Source organism: Grampus griseus (assembly GCF_964374135.1).
Source record: "Grampus griseus genome assembly, chromosome: 14".
Taxonomy (NCBI): Eukaryota; Metazoa; Chordata; class Mammalia; order Artiodactyla; family Delphinidae; genus Grampus; species Grampus griseus.
In genome coordinates this window covers 74627086-74640746 of record NC_139008.1, presented here as the reverse complement: position 1 = coordinate 74640746, position 13661 = coordinate 74627086, and the positions used below count along the sequence as shown (strand labels likewise).

Below are 13661 nucleotides of genomic sequence, written 5' to 3'. Positions count from 1 at the left end.
CAACAAGAAGCAAATCTGGAATGGCGTTTGTCTTGAATAGGTAGGGTGGGAAGCACAGCTAGCATCCCTCACTGACTACACGAGTTACCATCTGGAGAGACCATCTTGCCTTTAGAGATCACCTTCCTTCAAGAGACTCTGGGGCTGCTGTGTCCCAGTCCAGCTGTTCCAGCAGTTCACAGCTGGTGTGCGCTCTGCTTGGTGGGGGCCAATTCTCTGCCAGTTATTCAAATATCACCCCTGCTGATACCCAGCAGCCAGGGGTATTTTCAATCCCTGGATACAGGGGGAGGGACAGATGACATCCTGAGGACATGGAGATCGTGCAAAGCCTCCTTGCTGCTTCTCCGGGCTCCCGAGCGCACAAGAGGAGTTCTAGACCTTTCTACCCAAGCTTATTAGGATTTTCCTGTTCAGTCTGATTCAGTGTGGCCACAGTTCCAGGGTCAGGCCAAGTCTGGGCCATGCCCTCTCACAGGTGACCCATGGCCCCTCCAGCCAGGCCCCTTCCGCACGTGGCCCACAGGGGCCTTCGTGACTGCAGGCTTCTTCCTCTTCCAGGAGCTGGTCTTTACCTCCCTGCCCCGACCCGAAGCGGTAAGCATGTTTGATTAGCAAAGGCCACATTTTCAGGGGTGAGAGAAAAGTCAAAAGATAAATTGGGGCCTTGTAAGAGGTCAAATGTCTCAGGCAGGGAAACACCATAATCCTCTTCTACAGACGAGGACAACTTAAGACTTCCCCTGAGCCAGTGGCTGGTGGGGCCTGTCCTAGAGGATCTGATCCCTCCTTGCTTCAAGTAGGAACATCTCGAAAAGGCACCGGCTGAGGGGCCCAGAAAGCTCACCTCCCCGACTTCCTATGCCTCTGAGGGATGAGGTTCCCCAAGCAGCTCGGGCTGGGAAGCAGCACCCAGGGACTGAACTTGTTCTTGAAACAGCACAAGTGAGTCATGGATATTCCCCTGGGAGCAGTGGGGAGGAGGGAGAATGGGCTCCCTGTCCTTCCCGTGGGGTTACTTCAATATTTAGTCACAGTTACAGCCCTATTGGATGGGGCAGTGGAGAAATTCATTCACAGAGAAACCCAAGGGGCTTATAACCGGATGAATGGTGATTTCAAATACTTCTGATTGAAAATTCTATAAAATAAAGAATGTTAATCAACCCTGGGCCTGGAGATTATTTGCCTTTGTGGCCATAAAAGAGCTTCAAAGCCCTAAGTTCTGGAACTGGGGGTTTCACAGAATTGACCTCCCTGACCTCACTTCCTTACTGCTCTCCCCTCTCCACTCTACTCCAGCCACATACTCAAACTCTCCTGCCTCTGGGCCTTTGCACATGCTGTTTCCGTTACCTAGAACACTTTGCTCCCAAATATATGCTTGTTTCTCACTTTATTCAGGTCTCTGCTCAAATGTCACCTCCCCAGAGAAGCTTCCCTGACCATCAAGTCTAAAATATCACCCTCATTACTTTTTATCCCCTTATCCTGCTATATTTTTCTCCTTAATATTTAGTCAGGACACTGTATTATTTACTTTCTTGTTTATTAACTTTCTCTCCCTCTAGAAAATAAACCTATGAGAATACAAACTTTATTTTGTTCAGTGTTGTAACTCCAGTTCCTAGAACAGTTTCTGGCACATAGTAGATGCTTAGTAAACATTTGATAAGTAAATCTGTACTAGAATTTATGAGAAAGCAAACTCACTCTTCAATCTGGGGTCTGTTTGGCTCATTTCTTTATTCACTCATTCTTCCATTTATTCATTCAACAGTATTTATTTAGAATCTGTTACGTGCTAGTCCACTGTCCCCAGCCACATGGAAATTAGCCCTGGAGACAGGCAGTAGGCAGGTAAACAAATAGGTAAAGTGACTCTGGGTCATAACGTGGGCTAAGAAGAAAATGAAACTGGCCAATGTGAGAAACCTATGGCTATGTTAGCTATAAAGGCTGTGTTAGCCAGGGTGGTCAGGGAGGACTTCTCTGAGGAGGCAGCCCTGGGCTGAGACCAGTAGGAGTCAGCCATGTGCTCAAGGTGGTGTGGGAGGAAAGGAGATGGCAGGGGTGGTACAGAGTCATTAGAAGTTTACCAAGGACTCATCTGGAATACACAAGGAATACCCAGAAGCCAGAAGAGACAAAAACAAAACACTTACCTGAGGCTGCATAACAAATCACCCCAAAGTTCAGGGCCTTAAAACACAACACATTTCTGTACTTGGTCAGAGTTCTGCAGGCCTGGTTTTGTCTCTGCTGTACATGGTGTGGCTGGGGCCACTCAGCTGGGGGTTTAGCTGGCGCTGGAAAGTCCATGGTGGCTGTGGACCCTCCAGGGTCACGTGGCTCCTCCAGGAGTCCAGCCTGGACCTCTGTACGTGGCAGTGGGCTTCTCAGAAGGCAAAAGCAGAAGCTACAAGTCCCCTTAAGGCGTGGGCTTGGGAGTCCAAGAACGAATGTCAATTCTGCCACATTGTATTGGTCACATCAGGTCACAGGGTTAGCCTGGTTCAAGGGGAGGGAAATAACTCCGCTCCTTAATGGGAGGAGTGCCATCCACATACAGGGCAGAAGATGGCTAGCCACCAACTTTGGAAGCCTTCCACCATAACACCCAAGAGAAAATGGGGTGAAAGTTACGAATATGCCGTCCTGAAAAGAGATATGTGAGTGGCCAGCGGGTTTATAAAGAGATGCTCAGACCACTTGTAATCAGGTAGGTGCAAGTTAGGCCACGGTTCGACAACATGCCAATCAGACTGACGAAAACTAGAAAAGTGGACAGTGAGTGATGGTGAAACGCGAGGACACAGAAACCCTTGTTTTCTGTTGGCGAGACAACTACTACCGTCAGCCTGGCAAGCAACTTGGTAGTAATTGGGGATTCATTGTCTGCGTTCCTATGGCCCATCCTGTTCTTGGGCTTATATCCCAGCAAAACTATCCCATGCGTCCCTAAGGAGACAATGTAGGAGGATATTCATGCCACAGTTGTCTGAGGTACCAAGGAGCTGGAGGCCACCAAGGTGACCATCACTGGGGAAGAGGGGCATTTAAATAAAACATGGAGGAAGCACACCGTGGAAACATGGCCACAAGCAGACGCGATGAAATGTGGAGTGATAGCATGGACACGGACAGACTCCGGCACAAACGTCAAAGAGAAGCGCAGGATCATGTGGGCAGAGGAATGGAAGCTGTGAGGGTAAATGGGGGGAAAAGGTGAGTAATACTCACTCCTCGTTGAGCGAGGAGTTCAGTAAGCCGCATTGGACAGCCAGCTCCACCCATAACATCTGTATGACCTTAAGCAGGCCCTTTACTGTTTGGACTTTGGTTTCCGCATCTGAGAGATGAGGGTCTAGTTACAAGGTGTGGGCAGGTGGTCACTTATGGAAACCACAAGAGAAAGCATAGACCCTGGTGGTGAGAGGAAGGGCTAGTCATGGAGAAGCACCTCTCAGCCCGGGGTCTGCAGGACAGCTGCTAACCTGGAGCTGGCAACTTTAGTCCAGGGACACATCCAGCCCTTGATGACTTCACAGGGAAGTAGCTGCCCTGGGTCTTCCTCCCCTCTCTCTCTCTCAGCTCTCCTGCAGGGGCTCCCCAATGGGGAAACACAGCTGTGTTGATGAGGATTCTCCAGAGAAACAGAACCAACAAGATGTGTATGTATGGAAAGAGTTGCAGTTCGAGCCCAAAGGCAGCCTGCTAGCAGAATTCCCTCTTGCTCAGGCAAAGTTGGCCTTTTGTTCTTTTCAGGCCTTCAACTGATTAAACGAGGCCCACCACGTTATGGAGAGCAATCTGCTTTATTAAAACTCCATTGATTTAAATGTAAATCTCATGTGGAAACACCCTCACAGAAAGATCCAGAATAATGTTTGATCAAATATCTGGATACCATGGCCCAACCAAATTGACACATAAAATTAACCGTCATACCAACAGAAGCCAGAATGTAAGGGAGTCCTTTGATGCAGCCAATCCAGGTCCTCCTTTATCATTTTTTTGTATTCATTACATGTTAAAAGGATAATATTTTGGATGCATTAGGTTGAATAAAATATTAAAATTATTTTCACTTTTTTAATGTGACCACTAGAAACTTAAAAACTTTCTATGTGACTCACATCATTTCTCTAAGAGAGCACTGCCTATCCGATAAGACTCTAGCCACCTCTCCACATTCTGAAGCCAACTGGACGGTGGCAACATTCTACCCCCACAAGCTGTAAACTTCAATGACTCTAATATTCTATGGACCTCTGATTGTGATTCTAGAACTGAAGACTTACCACTTCCTCTTCATGTTCTGTCTTATGGCTCTGAATCCTCCACCCAGAATTCCGCTCAGCAAAGCTCATTCTATTTTTGATGATTCAGACACTCCTTCCGGATGTTGTGGGCTTAGGCTCAGGTCAGCCTTATATAGGCAGAAGTGACTGCCTGTATGTGCTGAGAAAAGCCAAAAATATCTTCTGCCCTTTCCCTCCCTATTCTCACATCCTCCCAGATCTTATGCATCCACTAGAGGCCCTGGGGAAATGACCAACATGTTCCTTAACCAATCAGCTCCCTTGTGCCAGTGCAGTAACAAAGCAAATGCCGGTGTTTTCCAGGACTTTTCCCTCCGACCAGCACAATGCCCTGAAGTTTCCCGTGTGATGGGACCCAGGCCACGGGATCTGGTCCAGTGGGCATCATAGAGGCCTGTAAGATCTGGTCTGAGAAGCCTGGGGCTCACTCAGGCCAAACTATCAGTCCAGGTTGGAAAGAGCTGGCCTGAAGCATTTATATATTGTTTACTGGGCACTGAACATACATTATCACATTGAATTCTCAACCCTAAGAAGCACGTACTAGTATTCTCCTCATTATAGCAGAGTACATCCAAGTTCAGAGAGGGACAGTGTCTTTCCCAAGGTCACACAGCACAGCAAGTGGCATAGCTGGCCTTTGAGTGAAGTCTGCCACCTCCACCCCAGGGACCCTGCAGATCAGAGGAACAGCTAGACTGCTCCCTGCATCAGTCCTACTGAGGCCTCTGTCAGAACTTGTAAACTGGTGGCCTTTATGCTGGCTTTGCCCCACAGACCTACCAAGATTGGCCTGCACAAGGGTCTTTCACTTTTTAAAAATACTGGCTTTTGAAACTTGGAGGCGTCTACATAAAATTGGGAATGACTGGCATCTTTGGAAAAACTGGCCACCCTGGTAATGTTGGGCCTCATTTTTGAGGGGCTTCAACCCCTAGCTGGAGCGGAGTGGAAGCTACCCTTTTTGAAGGGCCTCCACATGGCAGTTCACCGCTGTTTCCACCTGGCCCTCTGCTCCTTACCTTAGGTGGCCCCTGCAGATGCCTGCATTTCCTGCTCTCCGTCTACTCTGTGTGCCCAGTTCTTTGCAGACTTGACAGTGGCCTGGCTTCCTAGAGCGGCTTGTGATCCAGGAAGGGTGTTAAGCCCTCTGAGGACTACAGGTGTCTCATCCAATTGTGTGACTATGAGAATGCCACTTCCCTTATCTGGGCCATGGAACACGCTCCTTCAGGCCTGAGCAAGTGACCCAGGCAATGTCCTTAGAAAGGAAACGACAGGGAGTCTGGAACACCGCCTAACTGTGCCCCCCGCCCCAGTCCATCCTGTAGGGTGGGGGGCTGGGTGCTCAGGAGAGGCCTCCTGGCGGAGGTGGTCCTGCTGGCAGTGATGGGGCACAGAGACACTGGAGTGTAGGGGGGAGGAGGGTCTGCTTTCCAGGAAGGGATTGGCTTTCAGAACAGCCCAGAAGTGTACCTGCAGGGCAGTGACTGCGGCAGAGCCCACAAACAGAGAATTCACGTTCACTGAGTGCCTGCTCTTGGCAGTGCCAGACGCATCCCAAGAACCTTGTGAATTCTTCCCTCCCCACCAGTAGGGCCCAGTGGCTGACCAGTAAACTCTGGAGCAAGGATGCTGACTATAAATCGTGGCTCTACCTGTTACTACCTGAGCGGCTGGGTTAAGGGACTTAAGTCTCTGGATCTCAGTTTTCTGAACTAAAGAATGGAAATAACAGTCCTTGCCACAAAGGGTTGTTGGAAAAAAAAGATTCAGTGAACGCCAAGAGAAGCTATGTAGCAGAGTGCCTGATACTTAACAAGGGCTCGATAAATGTTAACTGTTCTTATCCTTACGCTCTTTTAAGAGGAGAAAACTGAGACAGAGAGGCAAGGTCACCTGCCCAAGGTCACACAGCTAGGGAGGGACGGAACTGTGATTGGAAGCCAGGTCCATGTTGGGATAAAGACAGGAAGGGAGCTGAGCGGGAGACCAGAGTCCCTGACGATTGGAAAGTCATAGCAGAGGTCCAATTGTCTCCTGTGGGTTTCCACCCCCTAAGAGTTAGAGATCACGCTCTTCTGGGGGCACATAACTATGCAAGGGGAAGGAACATGAAGCCGAGCTGAGTTCTAGCCCCAGCACTACCGCTAATGAGCTGTATGGCTTCTCTGAGCCTCAGTTTCTTCCTCTGTAAAATGGGACTAATTCTACCTTCCTGCTATCAGGATTAGAGACTTTGCTTGGAAAAGGCCTCTTCTCTCCTCCCACACCTTCCACTGGCTCCTGCCTGCCGGAAGAGGATGAGTCAGCTTGCCCACCCCCCTGGGAGGTGGGCCCAGGCAGGGCGGGACAAGGCCAGCAGAGGTACTTAAATCAGGGCAGAAAAGCAGAAGTGACAGTTCTGGTCACTTTTGGAGGACGGAATTCCCCCCACTTCCTCTCCACTTACCTTCGCTGCCTGAGCCCGCCTGCCCAGATCCACTGCTGTTCAGGGAGCATGAGGGCCCCCCAGGAGATAGCTGAGCATCTCGTCAGGACCGGGTAGGTCTGGGGACTTGGACACTGGGGGCCACAGGCAAGAAAACAGTCAGTGGTCAGGCCTGATGGGTATGAGCTAGGTCTCAGTCTCTGCCATTCCCTGGCTGTGTGACCTTGGGTAAATCCTCACCTCTTTGAGCCTCAGTTTCCCCATCTGCGAAATGGGAGTAATGATAATGTCTACGAGACTGTTGTGAGAATTGAATGAGAAAACGCATGCTCAGGGCTTGCCGTCATGCTCGGCTCAGAGTAAGCTCCCAACGAATGGCAGCAGGTTCCTTAGCATTTACAACATTCAGCACAGACCTTGGCACCCAATACGATTTAGAATTGGTTTTCCATTCCAATGTCATTCAAATTATTAGCTATCACTTTAACAGCGACCATGTTTCAAATATGAATTATACAGTAGAAGGGAGTTTAGTCCCAAACTAAAATGTCAGCGGGACTGGGAAGACCCTAATTCATCACCTCTAACCTCAAGTGGGTCCTCAATGCCGCCCAGCGTGTATATAACTTCCCGAGTTCATTTACTCTCCCACTTTCCTGGCCACCTATGTTATACCTTCTTCTTCGCCTTCAAATTTCCATCATCTCCTCTAGCATCCTCACCATCAGTGCTGATCTGCCTTCCTGCTACCCTGAACAAACAGAAGTAAACATGCTACAGTCCACAAATATTTACGGAGCACCCACTATACATCAGACACTATTCTAGGTCCTTGGTATTTATCAGTGATCAAAAGAGACCAAGTCCCTGCCCTGGTGGAATTGAGGCTCTAGTGACAGGTAATAGCTGACATGGTACTTCCTATGTGCCATGACCCTATGAGGTATCACTTTTATGCACCATTTTACAGATGAGAAAACTGAGGCACGAAGAGGTTAAGAAACTTGACCAAGGTCACACAGATGGTGAGTGATGAAGCAGGGATTTGAACCCAAGCAGTCTGGAGGTCACGCCCTTAACTATTGCTCTGTTCTGTGTATACTGGTTGATACCGATACATTAGTACGCACACCTTACCTGTCCATTCACCATCACCTGTAACCATTTCCTGTGCCTTCCCACCTGCTACTAAGGATGAACAGCCCCTGCTCCTTTCTAAGACCAGCCCCAGGTTTCATGCTCTCAATCTCACCCATGCCACTCACTGAAGAGTGTCACACCAGCAAGCCTCCCTTCATCAATGTCTCCCCTCTTGATTGGATCCCCCATCTGCAAACATGCTCAAGTTCCTCCATCCTAAAGGAACTTGGTTCCGTTTCCCATGTCAACTACTACAACATTTCTCTGCACCTTTACTGCAAAAATGACCTGAAACCGTTGTCTGCACTCGTGCCTCAATTTCTTCTCCATCCAGCCTCCCTTGGGTCCACTCTAGTGAACAAGCCACCCAGCTGCCCTGGTCCAGGTCACCAGTGACTTCCACGTGGCTAAATCCAATGGTCATTGCTCAGCTCTCATCCTTCTTGACCCACCAGCAGCACTTGACACGTTTGCTCACTCCCTTCTTGAAACATTTCATTGACTTGGCTTCCCAAGCTCCACAGTGCCTGGCTTCTTGGTCTCCTGGGCTGGTTCCTCCTCATCTCCCAACCCATGAACCCTGGAGTGCCACTAAGCTCTGTCTTCGGAGCTCTTTCCTTTCCGTCAGCACACGGTCTTAAGGAATCTCATCTACCCCATGACTTTAAATACCGTCTATCAATCCACAACTCCCAGCTTTATATCTCCAGCCTGCTCTCTCCAGATTGTTTCCAATCACACATTCAGCAACTCGCAGCTCAAATTTCTGACTGCCAGCTGAATTCTTCCTCTCCCCCCTCCACCCAAACCTGTTTCAACCACAGATTTCCCATCTCAGGAAACACCACCTCAGTGCTTTCAGCTGCTCAGACACAAAACCTCATTGTCATCCTGAACCCCCCTCTTTCTCTCACACTCACAACCAATCAGTCTGCCAATCGTGTTGGCTCTTCCAGCAAAACGTATCCAGAGCCCAACCTCTTCTTACTATTCCTCTGCTATCACTCTTCCATGGAAGCTCTATGAGGCCAGGAATTCTCCTCTGTTTTATCCATTCCTGTTTCTCCAATGGCTAGCACAGAGTAGTTGCTTAGTAAATATTTGTTGAATGAATAAATAAGAGTACAATAGAGGAGAAAAGTTCCTCAGAGATCAGCTGGTCCACTCTTCCCATCCTCTAAATTATAGAGGAGACACTGAGATCCATAAAGAAGGAGTGTCCAGGGTCACACTGAGCTGACCAAGACTATGAATTCAAGCGAAAAAGCATCTCTCCCCATTTCTCTCTCTCTCATCCTCTCTCTTTCATTTGTGCTTCTCTCTCCATGACTCTTTCATTCCCTTGCACCAGTTGCCCTCACAAGACACAAGCAGCCCAGGTATTCATCCTCTCATCCTCAGGAACTGCATGGAAACTAGTTCTTCCCTGACAACTCAGTGAGAATAATCCTGGGGAAGGCTCTGATTGGCTCAGCTTAGGTCATGTGGGTTTGGGGTGGGTTACTCTGATTGGCCCACCTGGGAGGAGTGCCCACCACTGTGGCTAAAGGGGTGGAGCCTGTTGGCAGTTGATGAGTTTGTAGGGCAGGGGCATTGGGCAGACACACAATGCCCCAACCCTCCTGATAGAGGCTCCCCCTATTTCCTTGTGTGCAGGTGGAGATTCTGGTACCTGGGGCTCCACAAGTCCCTTGCCCTGCTGCAGGCCGCCTGGGTTGTCTTCTCCCAGCCTGTCCCAGCCAGCTGTGGCCAGCTGCTGACCCAGCTCCTCCTGTGCGGTTCCCTGGCCATTGCTGCCGCGGGTCTGACCTACTATGGGCTGGTGTCCCTGCTACTTTATCCTCTAGGGCCCTCGGCCATGGTGGCCACTGTCTGTGGCTTCCTGGCCTTCCTGGGCCTGGGACTGGTGCCCCCCGCCCGCTGTCTGTTTGCACTCAGCGTGCCCACCCTGGGCACGGAGCAGGGCCGCCGCCTGCTCCTATCCTGGAGTACCACCACCCTGGCCATTGTCGTGGTGCCCAACATCTTGGCCAACATGCACGCAGCTGGGCAGGTGCTGAGGTGTGTCACGGAGGGCTCCCTGGAGAGTCTGCTCAACACCACTCACCAGCTGCACAGAGCCTCCCAGGCTCTGGGCCCTGACGGCCAAGCAGGCAGCCAGGGCCTGACGCTCCAGGCCCAGGGCGATGGCTCCGCCTTCCGGCTCCACGTGTTCAGGGTCACTCAGCAGGTCCTGGAGGACTTCTCCGGCCTGGAGTCCTTGGCCCAGGTGGTGGCACTGGGGACCCAGCGGGCAGTCACAGGGCTCTTTATGCTGGGCCTCCTGGTGGATTCAGCCTGGTACCTCCATCGATACCTGACTGACCTGCAGTTTGATAACATCTATGCTACCTGGCAGCTGGCTCAGCAGCTGGCAGAGATCGGGGCCACGCACCTGGTGGCCTCCCCACCAGCCTGGCTGCTGTGGGCGGCCCGGCCAAGGCTGTCCCAGGGGGAGCTGCTGAGTTGTCTCCTAAGGCTGGGGCTGCTTACCCTGCTCCTGATGGCCACAGCTGTGACAGTGGCCGTGGACCACGTGGCCTTTCTCCTGGCGCAGGCAGCCGTGGGCTGGGCTCAGCAGCTTCCCGCTGTGCCCGTCACGCTCACCATCAAATATGATGTAAGTGCCGTGAGAGGAAGGTGGGCACAGAGTCATTTCCTTGAGGGAGAGGATAGGGTTTGTTAAACCCTTGACTCAAAATTGAATTTTACTTGCCTTCGAGTCGTGGTGCTTGGATACGCTGTGGGATCCAGGGGCTTTGGCAGACGAACCATGTAATTCTCACGACAGCCTGAGGCAGTGGGTTCTGTTTTCACCCCTTATCGCAGGTGAAGATACTGATACCCAGAGATATTAAAATAATTTGCCCCCCAAGGCCACTCTTCACACGTCGCAGCATATCCCAGCCTCATTTTTCTCACTTGTACAAACTGGATCAATCCTCCTTACCCTACAAGGTTACTGTGAGTCTTAACATGCGGTAGTCTCTAGAAGTACCTAGGCGGCCCCATACCACATGGGAGATGTTTAATAAATAGTGACTATTATTAATAGCTCACATCTGTAGATAACAGACTGGAGGAAGCCTTGGGAACAGCCCACGGGCCAATCCTGCCAGCTTCCTGTTTTGTATTTTTTTTGCGGTACGCGGGCCTCTCACTGTTGTGGCCTCTCCCGTTGCGGAGCACAGGCTCCGGACGCGCAGGCTCAGCGGCCATGGCTCACGGGCCCAGCCGCTCCGCGGCATGCGGGATCCTCCCGGACCGGGGCACGAACCCATGTCCCCTGCATCGGCAGGCGGACTCTCAACCACTGTGCCACCAGGGAAGCCCAGGTTCCCGTCTTTTAAATGAAGCTGCTCATGGACTCATCCTCATAAAATTGTGCTTACTTGATGGACTAGAACATCTGAAGTTTCGCTACGGGCTCAGAAAAGAGTAAATGCCCTTAAGCATGAATTGGTTTTCTCTAAAGTGTTCCCTGCAAAGAGTAATAACAATATAAATAGCATTTGTATGGTGCTTTTCATTCCGTAAAAAGCCTGTTGATCCTGATCTCAGTTGACCCTCCTCAAAACGGTCAGATTTTGCACCCATTTTGCAGATGAGGACAGGGAAAGCTGGACCCGTCCAGACCCAAGAGCATCCAGATGTGGTGGGGGGCAGGGAACGGCTGGGGTGTCTCTCTGCTGACCTTGCCTTTTTCTCCTTTCTGAAGGCTGCATACACCATCCTGGGCTTCATCCCTTTCCTCTTCAACCAGCCGCCTCTGGAGAGCCCCTTCCTCTCTGCCCACAACTCCTTCCAGTGGGAGCTGCGCTTCATCGCCCCTGGCTGCCCGCTGCTGCCCCCCCGGCGCCCGCACACAGCCGCCCACCTGGCTGCAGGCGCCCTGCAGCTCGTCGCTTGCTCCACGGTCCTCCTGGAGACCTACGCCCGGCGCCTGAGGCACAGCATCGCTGCCTCCTTCTTCAAGACCCAGGAGGCAAGGAGGGTCCACCACCTTCATGCCCGGCTCCAGCGAAGATATGACAGGCACCGAGGCCAGCAGCTGGCCCCGGGCACTCCATACTGCTCCTGAAACCCGGGCTGGCAGCAAGCACCTAGAACGGCTAGACAGACCTGCTGGATACCTGGAAGGACAGAGAGCAATGGCGCCGAGAGGAAAGCACTTTGGAGTTGCCCAGACCTGAGTGGTGACCTTGGCCCTTCTGCTGCCTCCCCTGTGTGACCTTGGGTAGGTCGCTTCACCTCTCTGAGCCTTGGTTTCTATATCTGCATAAGGACTGCGTAACAACAATCAGTGTGACCTACTTTGCACACGGGAATGTGTTAAGGGCGGAATGAGATACTGGGCAGGAAAGGCCTGGATAAACAGAAAAGGACGACGCAAAGTGAAGACAGGGTTCCTCCGGCCGGTGCCAGGTGTCTGTCCAGGCTTCCGTCTGCATAGGCTGCTGTACCTGGTAGGTGGAGACTTTGCACCCTGACGGTGTCTAAACGCCCCTGGAGCTTATTTCTATGTCTCTGAATCTTCTGAACTTATTTATAGTCATTAAAATTTTCTTGATTTTATAAATAAATGTATTTATTAAATTCTAAATTAGATTGTTATTCCTTTGCTTCAAATTCCTTCAGGGTTTCCCCATCTAGGGTTGCCAGGTTTAGCAAATAAAAATACAGGCCACCTGGTTCAACTTGAATTTCAGATAAACAATGAATACGGGTTTGGTATAAGTATGTCCTGAGGCTACTTATACGAAACCCGTATTTGTTGTTTATCTGAAATTCAAATTGTTGGGTAATCCGTATTTTTTGGCAACTCCATCCCTATCGAAGTTACAATAAAATCGCAACTCCATACTCTGTGGGCTTGGTATTCCCTGTTTTTCTCTCCAGGTCGTTCTCTGCCTTTCTCTCACCTGCTCTCTTTCCCAGGAGTCTGACATTTGTGGTTCTATCACCCTGGTTCCCTTGACCTCTGACTCCTGGTTGGGCTCAGCCAATGGGAGGCACCAGCAGGTGATTTAAAGTGGGAAGAGAGAACGAGGTCAGGCTGTTGATCCCTGCGGCCTTCTGGGCATTTATTTGGCAAAGGCCACGTTCCACGCTCTCGGTGACCTCGCTCCCACTGCTACAGTTCCCCCTGCGTTCCAGAGAGGCACAGCTTCCATCTACCAGGTACAGGTCTCTGGGGATGTCGTTATCATTCCCTTAACCAAGTCCCCGCCTCTATGCCTTCATTAAATTCTCTTTAGGGAATTCCCTGGCGGTCCAGTGGTTACGACTCCGTGCTTGCACTGCAGGGGTCACAGGTTCAATCCCTGGTCAGGGAACTAAGATCCTGCATGCTGTGAGACCAAAAGGAAAAAAAAAAAAACAAAACTCTCTGTAGTTATCCCTTTGAGAGCTCTTTCCTGGGTCACAAAACCTTGACTGAGCCAGCCTCTTCCTCCCTCCCTATGCCCTGGCCGCATGGACTTAAGCTCCTCAGAGGCTGGTTTGCACCTCGGGGCAATGCCTTTGCTATTCCCACATCCCGGAACACTCTTCCTTCAAGTCTCGGCATGGCTGACTTCTTTGCGTCACTTGGGCATTAGCTCAAATGTCACCTCCTCAGAGAAGCCTTCCCTGACTATTCTACCTAAAACTGTCCCATCCCACCTAGTTCTGCTCTATTACAGGAGTCAGCAAGCTCCAATCTGTGGGCCAAATCGGGCCTGTTT

At 50.8% G+C, this 13661-nt stretch overlaps 1 protein-coding gene and 1 pseudogene across 2 annotated transcripts in view; both read left to right on the top strand.

The window, feature by feature from the left end:
- Positions 1–6825: 6825 nt before the first annotated feature.
- Positions 6826–12042, top strand: OCSTAMP (osteoclast stimulatory transmembrane protein; the record flags this gene model as incomplete). Its single annotated transcript, XM_082670745.1, is given in 4 exon segments — positions 6826–6869; positions 9553–10555; positions 11654–12011; positions 12014–12042. Coding segments are annotated over 4 exon segments (1434 nt in total).
- A 236-nt stretch (positions 12043–12278) lies between these two features.
- Positions 12279–13661, top strand: part of LOC309832777 (thyrotropin-releasing hormone receptor-like) — a 45605-nt pseudogene continuing 44222 nt past the window's right edge. Inside the window, exon 1 of the transcript in view lies at positions 12279–12401. The product of the transcript in view is annotated as a thyrotropin-releasing hormone receptor-like (transcript). The remainder of the gene's footprint in view (positions 12402–13661) is intronic.